The sequence below is a fragment of the Aythya marila genome (genome assembly GCF_965140915.1).
Source record: "Aythya marila genome assembly, chromosome: 5".
Lineage (NCBI taxonomy): Eukaryota > Metazoa > Chordata > Aves > Anseriformes > Anatidae > Aythya > Aythya marila.
This window is the reverse complement of record NC_139046.1, coordinates 1,752,809-1,769,519: the sequence shown is the minus strand read 5'-3', so window position 1 is coordinate 1,769,519 and position 16,711 is coordinate 1,752,809. Positions and strand designations below refer to the sequence as shown.

The window sequence follows — 16,711 nt, the reverse complement described above, 5'->3', positions numbered from 1 at the left end:
ACTGGAGTCCAAGCCCACTGTATGTTTTAATGTAGTAGATATTATGTAGGGAGATGCCTGCAAATTACAGTCCAAGAACCTACACAGGAGGAAGATCCAAACCTGTTCACTGACTATGAATGCAAACCCTTGTGGAGAATACAAACAGAAATGTGTTTTCTGTTACCTTCTGGGCTTGTACCAGGCTCAGCTCAGGTGTTCCCAAGAGGTCAGTACACGATGCACAACAGAGATCGATGAGCTCTCAAGTCTTTTTGGAAACCACATTCAGCTGGTGCAGATCTAAGGCTCCATAGCATCCATCTGGAAGAAGCAGCTTTGGATTCCCAGGACTGCTGAAGGTGCAGTGACTCTGGAGAGGTCTGATAGCTCCGTGGCCTTTTTCTGAGGTCCACACTGTTTGCTCTGGACCTGAGGGTCTGGGGCAGGGAGGTTTGGCATTACTGGGAGGCCGTAGCAGTGCTGCACCTCGTGGTGCTTCCCATCGTGGAAAATGAACAGGCACCTGCACTCGGCTTCCTGGTGACAGCTTCCAGATACAGACAGTGAATTCCACGTGCTTTGATGGCACGTCAGAAATTCCGGGATACACAGGTTAATTGTGGAGATCACTATGTTTATTCTGGTGACAAGTGAAATTAGGGATTTACGAATGTGGGTTGTTAAATGATGCTGCTTAACTCTGTACAGACGCTCCATTGTAAAGTCAGATTTTCTGCTGATTTTATTGGCACCAGAAGAAAATGCTGATAGCTGTGCAGGTTGTCAAGTCTTGGAAGATGTGGTTAGAAAAGCAGTGTCCTGACTTTGAGCTACAGGCAGCGTTACACAGTTGGATTGTTTGATGTGAGGAGCTCTTGGCTGTTCCTGATGAGTGTAGGGTGCATGTTGACGTGGCTTATGAGACTTTTTCCTCCAGTTCATAATTTCTAGAAATTTCCTCAACTTTTTCCATGCAGTACACTGACTCATGGCCTTCCTCTAAACTCCTTGTATTTAGATGTACAAAAAATATCCAGGTTAGGTATGTGCTCTGCAGCAGTTCTGTGCTGTTTAGAGCTTGCTGTAATGAAGGGTCGATGAGTGTTAATATGACTTTTCTATTAGCCCTTTCTGATCCTTTGCAGGAAGGAGAAACTGCTGCAAGGAGTGCATGAGCACTCAAAGAAAACAAGAAAAATCAGAAATAAAAATAGTTTGTTGAAGTTATTAGCAAATGTTTCTCGTTGAAATGTGCTGTTCATCATGCTTAATATGAGTTCTTTTTTCTTGTCTGCAAACCATTTGCATAATATATTTGCTGAATGTTGTGGATGTAAGCAGTCTTTGTTCTTCTGTTCTCAAACAAAGAAGTTCAGTTTGTGTTCCAAAGTTATTTACCGTGACAGTTTCGAACTGTCAGACAATGTGTGCTTCCTCCTCTTGAATCAAAGTGTGTTAGCTGTCCAAGCCTGGGGAACTAGCTACAGCTTTTTAAAGGCAGTGAGAGATGCAGAGTAAAGGCTACTGCATTTTCGTGCAAATTCAGTTTTGATACAATTTGTGAAATTTTCAAACTTCACAAATTCTCAAAAGCACTTCAACCTCTTGGGGTTTTGAATGCATGGTTGTTAGTCCGACGGGTTTCATGCCATACCTGCTCATCACAGCATAGAAGTCTCTTCGTTCTCTGATTAAGGGAGCCAGCTTCCTCAACAGAAGTTTCTCACATCACGTGCAAGAGGGTGTCCACAGGTAGCCAGATGCGGTGCTGTTTTCCCTGCATTGAACAAAACAAGCCAAGCAAACAGAAAAGACACCACAACTAATTAATTAACTGTTAATTCCTTTCAAAGCTGTGGAAGTGCTAATTCAGCAAGGCATCTGTAAGCTCCAAAGAGTTGTTCTGTTCAAGGAGCTACTGAGCTAACAAAATTGGTTCTGAATTAGCGTTTTCACCACTTGCAGAGATGGAAGGAGCCAACACACCAGACTCTCTTCGCATGCTTGGTGCCTTGTACATCTGTTTGCATTTGGTGCTGTTACGCTTCCTGCACGCAGCACGTGCAAACCATGTGTTACCCAAAGTATGGGATCCAGACACGGAAATTTTCAGCTCGTAGCCTTCACCATTTGTAACAACACCACACTTCATTGGCTCTAAGTGGGTAAATACAGGCGAGTGCTGCTGGTATGTCCTGATCTCAGTCAAATGCTTCTCACCCGGGGTGCTTGCTGTCCATGGGAGGGCAGAGAGAGCAGGAGAGGAAAGCAGGGCAACCTGGAAAACTTTTCGATAGACCACGAAGTCAGCACAATGAGAAGCAATGTTGGATTTAGGCATTTGTCTTCCAGTACTTGCATTCCACCTGGATATTTGCTTGTAACATTTCTAGCTGTTATTTTCCTTGTGGGGCTTTGTAGTTGGAGATAGCATATCAACATAGACGTAACACCATACACGTGCATCCATACTGAAGCACACATATATAGGGGGCATAGGGATCTTGGGATTATATAAGTAGCATTTTGCAACCAGTGCATCAAAACGTGTGTGTATTTGAAGAATTCAATGGCTGACTCTGAGGGACTCCTCCAAAAATAACTATTGAACCAACTCTGCTTTATTGCAAACAATTTGCTGGTGTAAATGGTGATTGTTCTCGATAGCTTTATATGCATTAAAAGAGTGACAAGAAAAATAAATAAGTGAGTAGCAGAATTATTTTGCTCCTGAGTAGTAAATTCATGAGGGAAAGCTAGTTAAAGATGGTCATCTTGCCAGGATGATAGTGGGGAATAGTGTTCCCCTGGGGAGGCTGTGCCCTAGGTTGGCATGGGGTCCTCCTGAGCGCTGAACCTGCCTCTGAGATGGCCTCAGGAACCCTGCCTGCCTTGGGGCTCCAAGCTGAAATGCTGAGACTGCCTCATTTCTGCTTTATGTGGGTTAGAGAATTAATTACATTCGTATTGCCAGCTTGAAGAACCATGGAAATAGAGATCCTTGTAAGTGGTGAGGATGTTCTCTGAGTTGCACGTGCAGCCTTCAGCCTCAGGTTGCTGTGGCAAGTACGGGATGGGCTCTTCTGTTCTCATGAAACTCAGCCTGAGAAGTACACCCACAGTACTCACCATGGGCTCTCCCCTGAAGTTACGTTCCAGAAGAGCATCCTTTTGCCTTTTGCCACTGACTGCCAGCTAGGACCTGGAGATGTACGCTCAGCCCTGTCACCTTTTGGAGCTGGCAGTAGTTTCCTCACCTGAACCAGCTGGTGTGGGCAGCAGCCCTGTGCTGTGCTGGGGTATGGCAGCCTCTGCCCCTGGGCAGCTGCAGGAACAGAAGAAGCCCTCCAGGCTGCCCTGGGGGATGGCACGGCTGTGAGCCAGGGCAGGCGGTAGCCTCAGGCGTGTGCTCACCTCTTCCCATTTAACCAGCTGGCACAAAGCTGTTTTGCGTGGTCATGTTTGTTTCCAGATAGATTGGGGATGCTGCTGCTGGTTGCATTAGCGATGTCAGATGGATATCTCTATTTTCTCTGTGCTCTCATACCACAGGGGTGAGGAAGGGCTTATAAAGACATCCAGAGATGGATAACAAAGATTCATGAATTATTTCGAGTCCCAATTTTTCATTTTGGAAATGACAAATATCTTAGCATTGTACGTTCTCTGATGATAAGAAAAAAAAACAACCATGTGCTGAGTGTGTGCATGGGAAGCTTAGTGACTTCCTAACCATCACATGTAGGTATAAAGTGACTCATGAACATATGTCTTTGCAAAGTCTGAAAGTGCAAAATTGGTGCTTTATTAGACTAAACTGCTGTGATTTTTATTTTATTTTATTTTTTTAATATTTCAGCCTTAAAAAAAGGACGTTTTTGGATCACCCCTGACCCATACCATAAAGATGACAATATCCAGATTGGGCGAGAGGTGAAAATCTCCTGCCAGGTGGAAGCCGTCCCTTCAGAAGAGCTGACGTTCAGCTGGTTCAAAAACGGACGCCCCTTGCGAAGCTCCGAACGGATGGTCATCACACAGACTGACCCCGACGTGTCACCTGGCACCACAAACCTGGACATCATTGACTTAAAATTCACGGACTTTGGGACATACACGTGTGTGGCGTCTCTGAAAGGAGGTGGCATATCGGATATCAGCATTGATGTCAACATCTCCAGCAGTACGGGTAAGGAGATGTTCTCTGATTTTGGTTTTACGTCTGTATAACCAAGGCATGGCTTTGCTTGACTCATGGGAGAAAGAGGTGGATATGCAGAGCACTTCTTGCCATGGGGATATCCAAGCAGGACCTAGGTCAGGGGCTGAGTCCCTGTGATTAAAGGACAGAAACCGAGTAAGCGGCACGCCATGCTCTCTCCCAAGAACATGCTAAGGTCCAATTTGCTCAGATATGCCTGCTCTTATTGTCAGAAAAATTATTGCTTCTAAAAAGGGACTTTGGCCTTTATTTTGGACTTTCAGGCATCCGGAGTCATGAAAAAATAGCTGGTAGGAAATTACAGGGAGAAGTAGGAGGGTGTTATGTTAACCAGGCTGAATCCATCCAGCTGCTCCCATCGAACAGCGAGTGCCAACAGCGGAAGGAGCTCTCTTTTTTCTTAAAGATTACGCATTGCTTGGTGGTGAATCATGCTACTCCCAACAGGGAAAAAGTTTAAGATATCTATTATGCATATTTCCAGATCAGTGACTGAAACATCTCTCTCTTGGATGAGCTAAAACCGTGGCTATTACCTTGGCTGATAATAAATGTCTTGTTGTGGCTATCGAGTAGGAGTATGTAACACAACACGGGTGGTCTGCTTTTCTTTATCACTTTGCTAATAGTTGGTTTGTAACCAATATATTTCTAAGACCCTCCCAGAGTTGAATTTAATTACTATGGTAGTCCATGTTAAAATAATAAAATGAAAACCATTCTGAAAGCTGATTTTTTTCCTGCCAAAATTAATTATAATCAAAAATAAGGGTTGCTGGTTGATTTCTACAGGGAAAAACAACCAAGAAACTTCTGTTTTCAGAACACTATTTTATGTTAAAGCACAGAGGCAGAGTGTTAGCATTACAGCTGGTATCCATCCTGTCTTTTATGTAAAGCATCGCTGTGCTTTTCTTCAGATTATGCATGTTATTCACTGGGGTAAGGCATGTGTCGTGTGCTGTTTAGAAGTGAGACAACAAAGAATGCATTGAAAACATTTTTATAGCATGGAAAGAAAATGTTTAATAGACATCTTCTGACCCCTTTTTACCAAACACATTCAAGTGTGTGCTTTCTGCTTTCTCAGAGAGATTAATTGCACTCTATTGCATCAAACAGTATATCCACGTTTCTATTTTCCAACTCTTACAACATCAGTTATGCTTGACAAGTACATATCATGTCTAAACAATCTCTCTTACAACTGTCATGATAAATTATTGTTTAGATTTTAATACTTGAACCTGCCGTCCATCCTCAGTAAGATACTGCTGCTGGTAGGAGAAGCGTTTTGCTTGCTGGCATTACGTTTCAGTGAAGAGCTGGAACTGCAGTGTGCAGGGTTTCCTCAGGCCCACTGAAGGTGTATAATTGCAAGCTCTCCTCATTTGGTTTTGAGCAGAAAGCTTGGAAGACCTCGTTTACTCCGTTTCTCCTCAGCTGACCTGTAGTTTACAAGTGTTTTGTGTGCACAGCTTTTTCAACGACATGTGTGATTGTGGTCCTTCGACGTGGCAAATACGTGCAGTCCAAAACTATGCTATGGAGATTTAATTTAGCTCATTAGCTCTTGTGCCCAGTGATCACATCTCCAAGTAAGCATAAAACTTGTGTGTATGTGCAAGCTGAGAGGTGCTCCTCCAAATGGTGGCCCTGTGGCTCCTTGTGGCAGAGCAAGAGCTGCAAGGGGTATGTGGTCACAGGTCCTCCTCCAGCACCACGTTGCTTCTGACACGTGTCTGGGAGGTTTGCCTGCTGGAAGGTTCTCATCAAGAATATTGCATACGATATGGAGCTGAGATAGGTTGACCTGTGATCGAGTTGGGGAACACTGAAGCAAAATGGATGTAGGTAGGTCTATGGGACTGGATAGGAGGTATCTAAGGGAGCTGAGCAGTGTCCCTTCAGGGCCACTTGATCATCTTTGAGAGGTCATGGTGACTTAAAGACATCCAACAAAGGCTGGAAAAATGCACATTTTGGCCTGTCTTCGCTAAGGCAAGATGGAGACCCAGGGAAGCACGGGGCGGTCATCCTCAGGGAGCATGTTCTAGAAAGCATGCCCATCCGCACAGAGGGCCAGCAGGGGACTGGAAGCAGGCAGCATGGCTTACCACAGGCAAGCTGTGCCTCACCCAGCCCGGGTGGCTGCTGTGATGAACAGCCTGGGTCTGTGGGCAAGGGAAGGGGGGGGAAAGCTGTTTGCCTTGGCTTTAGCAAGACCTTTAAAGCAGATTTTGTAGGATCCTTATAGCTGAACTGGTAAAGTCTGGTTTAGAGAAGTAGAAACATAGAATCATAGGTGGACTGGGCTGTAAGAAGGATTTGCAAAATAAGATGCAAAGAGTTGTGGTCATGGATGCAGAGCCCAATTTGGCACGCATGTAAGTGAGCATGCAGTCAGTGTTTACACAGCACATCTCTGCTGTATTTCCCACCCTGAAATATAATGCAAACATATTCAAACCTCAAGAGACAGGAGGAAAAATCATTTAATTTAGCTAATTATTATTTTGTTATTTGTTGTTTATTTTGGATGTGTCTTATTTTTCAGAGATCCTTGAATATTTTGCTTCTTTTTGCAAAAAAAATTATAAGTATAAATCAGAAGTATTTATTCTTACTGCTCGATGACTCCTGAAATATTCTTGCCAAGTTTGGTGGACTTTTAATTGACTTCCCAGCAGCTGTGCTGGAGCAGAGCAGGGAGTTGGGTGAGATCTGGGAAGGGCTGTGCCCGCTGCAGGGCTCCAGGCTGGGGCTGCCTGGTGGAGGAGCAGCTCTGGGGGTCCCAGCAGGCAGTGAGTGGGATGTGAGCAGCACTGCTCCCTGCCAGCCATGGAGACCAGTGGATACTGGGTCCAGTTTGGGGCCCTCAGTACCAGAAAGGCTTCATTAAACTGCAGTGGGTCCAACCGAGGCTTATTAATGCATATCTTGCTATCAGGTAAAGAAGTGAGTAGCAAAGAGAGACTTGTTGTAGGGTAGGTGCCGAGTTTGCCTGATGGACAGCAACTGCATGCAAACTGCTGCTGCTTCACAGGGCGCAGTGGGCAGCGATGTTTGTGCAGCCAATGCATTCCCCATCTGGCAGAAAGGAACCGCTGTGTTATCTGTGCTTGCTGGGGATTCTTGGGGGAAATTGATGGGATTTATTGGAAACATCCGTTAGGTGACGGTACCTGTAAGCCCTTCAAAGTTTCCGTAGGCAGTGATGGATTATGGCAGCTCTTACACTCGCTGTCCCGTAACACTCGAGAAAATCAGAAAGGGGGGAAAAATAGCATTTGGAGTTTGCCTTGTTTAGCATCTTAAAAGATATTCTGCCTATCCGTGTGACTTCATTACCTGATTAAGTGGAAGCTGAAATAGTTTCAGTGTGCATTTGAAGGTCATTACTGATTCATCAGGAATCGTTACTGCTGTGGTAATTATGAACATAAGGCCTAAGCACAAACACATTTTCCAAATGCCAGAACTTGCATGGATGTTCTGAGTGCTGTGCTGTGTGTCTGCTTTCTAGTCTCACAAAGAGCCCTCTCTTCCCAACATCCACGAGTTCCTCCTGGAGCCACGAAGTCGGGCAGGGGAGGCTGCATCACCCCCTGAGCAAGGAAGGAGGGAGGCAGCTGGGTCCCCTCCGCCTCCAGCAGTTTGCCAAGGGACGTTTGGCCATCCAAAGGAGCTGTCAGCTTCTTGGTATGCTTGGTGTTACCCTTCTTTTAGCAGGTTTTCCCCTCTGATATTTTGTACTTTCAGCAGGAAAGGCATATGAGTGCCTCGTATAAGTGGACCTGAAGTAATCCCCTAGCAGTCTCCCGACTGCATCTCTGTAAAGTAGGTCACTGAATAGTGGAAATGAAGACTCAAATGTTGTATCTTTCCCTGTAAAAGCCCTGTCATCCATAAAACCAACCCAGGGCAAATGCTACTGAGAGGCAGAACGGCTCTTCTGTGTGTGCATGTCATGGGAATCTAAGGGCTGTTAGTACAGCAACAAAAACAACAACAACAACAACAAAAAAAAACACACATAAAATGGTCTCGTGGTAACCAAAAAACGGGTGGATCAGAAAAGCATGTTAGTCTTTGTATGTGATCTTTTTCTCTGCCTTAAATATCGTATTCAAAGAAGGAAAAATAAGGCTTTAGGTCACGTACAGTGTGCTGTGTTCAGTGTGGGCTTGTACTCTGTCTTCATCCCCCTAAATTCAGTATCAGTACAGTAAGAGATGTAACATCTGTCACTTCTGGCTTATTCTCTTCTCATCATCCCCCTGGAGGCAGCATTGTGCAGTGAAGTGAGTTGTTCTTTCAGGGGGGTTATTTTACTTTATTCAAGGCTACGCTGCTCAGCACTGCTGTTAGATGGGCTGGATGGAGGAAATGGCTGATGCTTTTAGGCAGCAGGTAGCGGTGACCTTTCTCTTCCTAAGAGAATTCTTTCTGCTGTTCCAATCCTACCCAGCGTGGGGACGATTAGATATTCGACGTGGTAAATCTGTCATCCCAATTCTTCGTCCCTGGGTGAACGTGAAGATGTGCAGAGTGTGTACCACCCCGGGTAGTCGTGCCAAGAGACTGATTTTGTTTTGCATAAGTGCTTCCAGATAGGCAGAGTAATTCCTGAAGAACTGCTGTACATGAGGCCGTGCATCTGCCCTGCAGCGTGGTGACTGGGGCTTCCCTGGTAAACTAATCAGCTATTAAATAATGATTAATTAAGTGTCCAGGCTAATGTATTAGAACATGTGGCCTTAGTGAAGTGTGTGTCCTCTGGTCATCTTGCTCCTCCTCTGAAGATACATAAAAGACCTTCGTTTTAGTGCTAAATGTTTATTAAAATCAAAGTGCAGCCTCTTTGCATAATGAAAAATGCTTTCTGTGAGATAATTAGTGGTCCAATTAAGATATTTGTAAACCTTAAGCACTGTCCAGAGTGATCGTTCACGGGCAGCCCTGAGACATTTCCGGGGTACAACCAGCAAACAGACAGACCTGGCATTATTGCAGCAAATTGATTATTTTTGTGGGCCATTATCTTTGGAGTTTATCTTTGAAGGGAATAGGTGAACAGAAGGGACAGATAAACGCCGGATTTTGTTAAAAAGCTTTTCTTTCATCGTTCTATTTTAGTACTTAATGTGCAGAGATTTTTCTCTTTAATTTCATCCCTGGGAGCCGCGGTCCCTTCCTGGAGCACAGCTTGCAGCACAGCCAGCCAAGCTCCTCGGCTGCGTGCGGGCTGCCTGCCTTGCCAGCAGCATTTCCGAGCCTCATGCTGCCAGATCCCAGCTCCCCTGGGACACCTGATTTCTGTGGGATGTGCCCATCCACCGTGGACTCACTCCAGCTCGGTTTCTGTAAGTAGACATCCTCCTTGGTGGCTGTGTGGCAGTTTCCTTGCTCCTCTCCGGAGGTCAGCTTTGCCTGAGGCTCACGGAGCTCCTCAGCACAACTCCCACGAGATCACTGAGAGCTAATTCTGGCTAATTTGCTGCTGGCTGGGTATGTTCTAGGTTTAGAGAGCCTCTTCAGAATCTGACTGCAGGCTGAGGTGGTGCTTTAAGGTGCTAGACATGTGCCGAGCTGAGTATTGACTGTGTGATTATTTTACTGTCTAAATAGATCTTCTGTGCAAGCTCCACCATGAAATCCGTGGTGGCTGCTCATGTCTTCGCTTGCAATTGGAAGCGGCTTGTGCCCAAGAAGGTGTGGGCTGTACTGCTTTCTCTTCTCCCTTGCATGTGTACAGGACAGCACACAGGCAACCGAAACAAGAAGAGAAAGCAACTGTGAAATCAAGGCATAATTTCTTCATGGTTTGCCTTCCATGTGAGTAACTGGTAGGTCCTCTTCCCCTTTGCTCACTGCTGGAGAGCCTCTCAGCACTTGCTTCCGGGCTTTCCAAACACTTCTTTTAAAAGAAATGTGCGTCAGGGGCAGGCTGAGCACTTTTATTCTGTCCACAGAGCTGTCCTGAGAATCTGAATTGCTGTCACTAGCTGCCCTGCAAAGGCTAAATGGTCCTGCTCAAATACAGCCTGTGTGCAGTTCGGTGTCCTGTAGCAAAGCTCAGGCTGTCCTTCCTACCCACCTGCAAAACCCCTCCGTCACTCAGGGAGTGTGAATCACGGGCAGGGACTGCAATGCATGTGTCTTGCAGAGGATGGTTAATATTAGAGATTCAGGCCTTCAGATTCATAAATATTAGAGAAGGATATGCAAATAACTTCACCTTTATCTTCTACCCAGTGTAGATTCTTCAATATTGATTATCCAGGCTGGTTTTAAATGACTTGAACAATGTGACTTCCAATACTTCTGAGAAATTATCTCTGTGTAATCTCCAGTACAGATTATTTCTTGATATGCAGCTCAAACCCTCCTTTGCTTTGCTTTATCCTGTAATTACTGGTTATTAGTCCATTTTACGCAGCCCGATCACTCTAGCCCACAACTCCCACAAGCACAAGGAGCCACCACATTCCCATCACTGCTTAGGTTGGCAGTCATCACTTCGGGGTTTCCCTTCTCCTTCCTGAGGCACCTAAGGAAAGACAAAACTGAGGGTAACCCCTGCATCACCTGCACCCACTGTAACCCCAGTGAGGTGCTCAGTGACAGCCTGTTCTTCCCAAAGTCTGCCTTGGGTCATCTCTCTAAGGCCCTCTTGACCTTCTCACGTTGTCTTCTGCACCTTCACACGGTTTCTTGTAAGCAAATTCTGGCTTCTCCCTTTCCTTCTTTGTTGCTGCAGTCACAGGGCAGCTAATTAAGCTATCCGAAGGTTTAAAATAGGGACAGCAACTGGGCTCATCAGGATGTCAGTGATCTAGATTAGAGTACACCTAGATTTTATCCGCCTAGAATACAAAGTGAGTAAATATATTAAGTGCATACGTTTTGGCTTTTTCTTTGAGCAAGCTATTTTGGTCCTGTCCCTGGGCTCCCACAGACGGTGACTGCTGCATCAAGGATCCTACAAAATTGCATTAGTACCACCACAGGAGGTCAGACTGCAGGGCTCAGCCTGCTTTCCAATCCCTCGTTACAGATAGCCATGTCTGCCTGGGGAGCAGTTAAAATTTAAAAAAAAAAAAAAAAAAAAAAAAAAAAGGAAAAAAAAAAAAAAAAAGGGACAAGAATACAGTGATACTTCTGCCATCTGACCTTTGGTGAGTCAGCGACTTTCAGAGGCAAAGGTTGTCTGAGAGCATTTTATTTAAAGGCCAGGAGGGGACATAGATCAGCAGTAGCTCTCTGATGTGTGTGCCTCTGCTGGTTCCAAAGGATCCCAGTACGTGTTTTAAACCCAGTGGCACTTCAGAGTAACCAACGCTTTTGTTTCTCAAGCGATAACCCTCTGCTTTAGGAAACAGGTTTAAGCGCTAAGAGCATTAACTTATTTTTAAGCCACTTGCTGCATGAATAAGGTGATGTTTGTTGTTTCAGATATCGGGCATAGCCAATTTATTATTCCGCGCAGGCAGGAGCAGAATTGACCTTTATTTGCAGCAGACTCTGGCTGGTGCTGCAGGAGACGTGCTGATGCCTCAGCCGAGGGCTGAGTCCCTGCTGGCTTGTGCCACAGCAGCACCTGCCGGGAGCGGGGTTTGCCACAGTCAGAGGCAGTCCTGGCCCCTTGGTGCCACCTCTGCTGGCTCCTGCACCCTCGTTTGCACACCCATCTCCCGCACCTTTTGGCACCCTTTGCTCCTGCAGCTCCTGGCACCGCCCTGCTCCTGGGCCGTGCAGGAAAGCAACACTGGACGTGATTATTTTCTCCTCTGGTCTCTAGCTCTCACCATCTTTTTTATTTTTATTTCGTCCTTCTTTCTCTGTAGGCATTATATTGATGTGAGTTTCTTTTATGACTTTTTTATTATTATTATTATTATTTTTAGGCTTTATTGCTTGTGGGAAGCAGTTGTGTGTGGTTGGGCTGCCAGCGCCTGTCAGGCGGCAGGTGCTCAGCCCGGCACCCCCCATTATTTTTTGACCCTGTAGATAATTTAAGCCAAATTTGACAGCAGAATAAAGACCTCAGGCATAATTAAGTACCTGCAAGTTTGTGGAAATAAATAGATGGCTATAAAAAGGGAAAGCCTACCAAACCCACTTCCTGAGTGCAGGGTTGATGCTGTGTTTCCTCCTGATGAGGCAGCAGGGAATTGGTGTGAGCAGGGGGGACCTGGAGGCCACAGTGGTGCCATGTGGCAGGGGAGCACCCCCATGGGAGCTCGCTGTCCTGGGCACTGCCAGGCAAGTGCCATATGTGAAAGCTGCCGCCAGGCTTCTGATTTACGGCACTGCCCCTGTGATGATTTGTTTTAATAGGTGGCCTTGCTTCTCCTCTCTCCTTCTCTGCTTCCAGTAACAAGACTGTTAACAAATACAGTAACCCATAATCATCTGTTGGCTGGCTTATAGCATGACAGATGCTGGTTGTGTTGCAAAATGCCCCAGGAAGAGTCAGGTTTTTGAGGTATCTTTCCATTAGGGGACTGATACAGCCTGCCTGCAAACCTCATAGTCTGTGGTGTTTATCTTGGCTGTGGGCAGTTTTTGCAGTAGTCTTCTGCTCTCCAGCAAGGAAACTAAGTTGGAGAGGGTGAATGACCTGCTCACTGTTGCACAGGACTTTTTTTGCACGCATCATGTTCCCCCCCACCCCAAAGACCCATGTCCTGCCACTCACTCTCCTCCCTCTCAGAAGCCAGCAGCTATGTGTGACCACCTTCCTGCTGTCTTCCTTATGTAAGTCATAGTTTGCTCTGAGCATCCAAACGTCTGAATTTCACCCGCCTCTACTTGTCAGTCTGTGTCCTGCATTCAGCAGAGTTCTGCACCCAGAGCTGTTGCCTTTTGACACCCATGCAGTGCGGCTGCGAGGAAAGCAAGTCTCCAGGAGCCCCAGTCACACTGACACACCTCTGTCCTCCTTCCTTTCTAGGTCCACCTCATGGACACCTTAAACCTGGCTATTTTTCTGCCCCAGGTCCCTGTGACAAGCTTAGTGAAAGAGTTTTTAAACCAGAACATTGTAAATATCTGGGAAACAGCTCCTCAAGCTCTTTGTAGCCCATCCCTGTTTCTGGTCTGGCACTTGAGGTGAGAAGTTAGAGCCCTTGCCCAGGTGTGTGATTTGAGGCTAAGACAGAGTAGGACTTAGTGTTGTAGACCTGTTGTTCTCGTGTCAGTCTGGAACACGCTGCCAGCGTAACGCATCCAGAAATGGGCCTAGAAGGGCATGAAAGGGCAGGGAGCCAAGGAAGGGGCCTGCAGCATCCATGCTACTGGGATGAGCTTTGCTCACAGCACATTCACAGCAGGGAGAAGGTCTGCTCCCCAGGAGCAAAGCAAATGTTTTAGGGGTGGCCCAGACAGGAGGATGGGTATTTGAGCAGAATTGAGAAGCCGCAAGCCAAGCGAGCTGGGAAAGAAGTTCAGAAGGCGGCTCCTTGCGTCCTGCAGGGAGGCAGTACACAGTGTGCTTTCAGACCTCTTTAAACTGCACTTTCCTTCCCAGAACAGTGACTTTTTTCCCAGAGTAGCCTGTGCTTCAATTGCTTCAGAAAGTGGCCTTTCGGCATCTATTTGGTGTGCTTGCTCTCAGGAGGGAAGGCGGAGGCGTCCCCCCACAGGCACGCAGCCGGCGCAGGCCCAGCACAGACACCGTGTACCTCAGCACAGAAGCGTAGGATGTAGAAATAAATAAAGGTGAGGGAAGGGCAGGCTGGGGGAGAAACCCAGTCAGAACAGCTCAGAGAACCACAGCAACTCTCTGAGCACTGGCTGTGCTCATCGCTGGGTGAGCCCAGGCTGGCACAGCCAAGCAGCTCCAGCCCTTCTGCAGGGCCCGTGCCCAGGATTGGGGCGCTCTAATGGATCTTCTTGGGAATATTTTATTAAGCAGTCTTTTTATTCTTATATATATATGATACCTTTTTTCCATAGGAGTGTAAAGGAGAAATTATTTCCACTATTGCACATCCCATCAGATTCAGGTAGAGTTCTTAAAACCTTCAAACAACTGAAAACAACATTCTGAAATCTACAGAAGTCTCTGATATAAACTCTGATTACTGGTGGCTTTGTCAGATGCGTTTCTTCAGCAGAGCTGTTTCTCACTGGTACAAGTCTTTTGTTTCTGTTGCTGGAGGCTTGGAAATAGGTGGTGGTTATTCTGCCTGCAGATGGGAGTCCTGGTGCAGGCTGCGTTTTGTCAGCCCTGGCGTTCAGACAGGGTGCTTGAGGGCACGACAGTGTGGGAGGTGATGCTCCTACAAGGGACTGGTTTTAAAACAAGCGGCTCTCCCAGTGACTCCAGACAGAAGGCCTTTAAGAATAGCCAGCTTTCAGAAGGCACAAAGGGAAATGGAGAGAAAGCAGTGTTCAAATCAGGCCTTTTCATATCTTCTTCCCCCTCATCCAAGAATCCAAAGAGCCAAAGGCAGCGCGTGTGATCTGGAGGGCACGAACAGCTCCGGAGCCAGCACTTTGATTTGCTTTGTGCTAAAAGAGAGGAGGAAATTGGATATAAAACCAATATAGGTATGATGAGATGGTAACGATAATTGGACGTGGCAAAACTGTTCTCATCAGGCCTGTGAAGCTTGCAGCGCTTTGTAATTATCAAATGCAATCACCCAAAGCCCAGCGGCAGAGGAGCCGCCTCTGATGGGACCAACGGTGGGAACTCGTTGAGATGCCTGGCATGCAAACCCTGATGGCTTTGCAAGGGGTAACAAGTGATTTCTGTTCCGGTCAAGCTCCCTGCACAGCAAGGTCTCTCCTGTGGTGAGCAAGGCCTTCTCCTGGCTGCCAAAGGTTGGTTGTTCAAGGCTGGGAGTGATAAATCAGCTGCTGATGGCAATTAGGAAGCCTTGTTCTTGCGAGGCTGCAGGATGGGGCCTTCAGCACGGTGGTACCATGTGTTGTGCTCACAGGGTTACCTAACTCCTGTGGGATGCAGTTCTTCACATCTTCCTTCCGGATTTGTTAAGGCAAATCTCTAAGGAAAAACACCGCTTTAACGAGCTTCCTGTGACAGAAACATGCCAACTGCCTTTTGCTTTCAGGCTGTGAATTCTGAGCTGGCACAGCTCTTCCTCTGCTGTTATGAGCTGGGTAAAATCGGAAGCCAGGCTGTAAGAAAAAAGGGGTTTAAGTTGCAAATCCCCATAACGAGGAAAGCTGTAACTACTGGTGATAAAGGGCTAGTTACAGCCGCTGGTCTGCTGAGCACCGTTAGGGCATTTGGCACGGGGGGCACACACATGGCGGGGAGCGAGTGGTGAGCTTGGGCAGTTAAATCTTTCTTTAACTACTTCAGGCAGCCAAGCACTTTGCCTAGTAAATATAGTAGGATTATACAGTCTCCTGATATGTGCAATCAATGTGCATTGCTCTAGGTGTATAAATGATTTCTTGATATATGGTTACAACCATGTAAGAGAGAAAGCCATCTGATGTTTCCGTAACCCTAATTGCTGAACTGTCTCTTTTTCTCTTTGAAGTCCCACCCAATTTGACTGTTCCTCAAGAAAAGTCCCCCCTGGTCACTCGGGAAGGGGACACGATCGAGCTGCAGTGCCAGGTGACAGGAAAGCCCAAACCCATCATCCTGTGGTCCCGAGCTGACAAGGAGGTCGTGATGCCGGATGGGGCAATGCAGACGGAGAGCTATGATGGCATCCTGAGGATCGTGAACGTGTCCAGGGAGATGACAGGAACCTACAGGTGCCAGACAAGTCAGTACAACGGGTTTAATGTGAAACCCAGGGAAGCCTTGGTACAGCTCATCGTGCAGTGTGAGTAGACCCTTATTTTCTTTTCGTGTGGCTTTGCTGAGGAAAAGAAGTTGATTTATTTGTCCCCTAAATAAACAGCAGCGAAAGTCTTATGGTTGTTACATTTTTGGTGCTGTGTTGTTTGGCTCTGCAGCTCCCTGAATTCATGGCTTTAATGTAAATACAGAAGTAAAAATGACATAGAAGTCCCATTTATACTAAAAAACTGTAGGGTCATGATTATTTTCCCAATGCCTAGCTCTATATTTCTTGACACAGGAACAAGCACATGAGGTAGGAGGACATCTATAAATGCAGATCTGATACTGACCTCGTTTGTTGAGGGCGTAAAACAAGGAGAAAAAAAGAGCAAGAGCTGTTCCATCTTAGCTGATCTGCATGCAGGTCTGCAGAGCTGCTTCTGACGCTAAATGTGAACTGTCAACATCAGGAATGGGAGGGAAAACTTAAGAGGAAATCAATTAATTTGGAATGCTCCGTGTTTATTATTGGAAAATGAAAAGCCTGGGTTGATATGGCTTATGGGGAACAATGAGTGGTTGTTTGTTGCCATGTAGAAGATGTTTACTTGCATTTGTCTGTTGAATTTTCAGTACTTATTTTCACTTGTTTATGAAGTGACTTGTGCAGCCTGTATTTGCTCCAGTTTCAGATGCCCAAATGTTATGGCAGATTTGCTTTAACAGCG

At 46.2% G+C, this 16,711-nt stretch overlaps 1 protein-coding gene across 1 annotated transcript in view; it reads left to right on the top strand.

The window, feature by feature from the left end:
• The window catches only part of MDGA2 (MAM domain containing glycosylphosphatidylinositol anchor 2), a 327,024-nt gene that overhangs the window by 194,712 nt on the left and 115,601 nt on the right, over window positions 1-16,711 (top strand). The window contains exons 7-8 of the mRNA XM_082761709.1: window positions 3,842-4,171; window positions 15,730-16,023. Coding sequence (XP_082617835.1) covers window positions 3,842-4,171; window positions 15,730-16,023 — 624 coding nt within the window. The remainder of the gene's footprint in view (window positions 1-3,841; window positions 4,172-15,729; window positions 16,024-16,711) is intronic.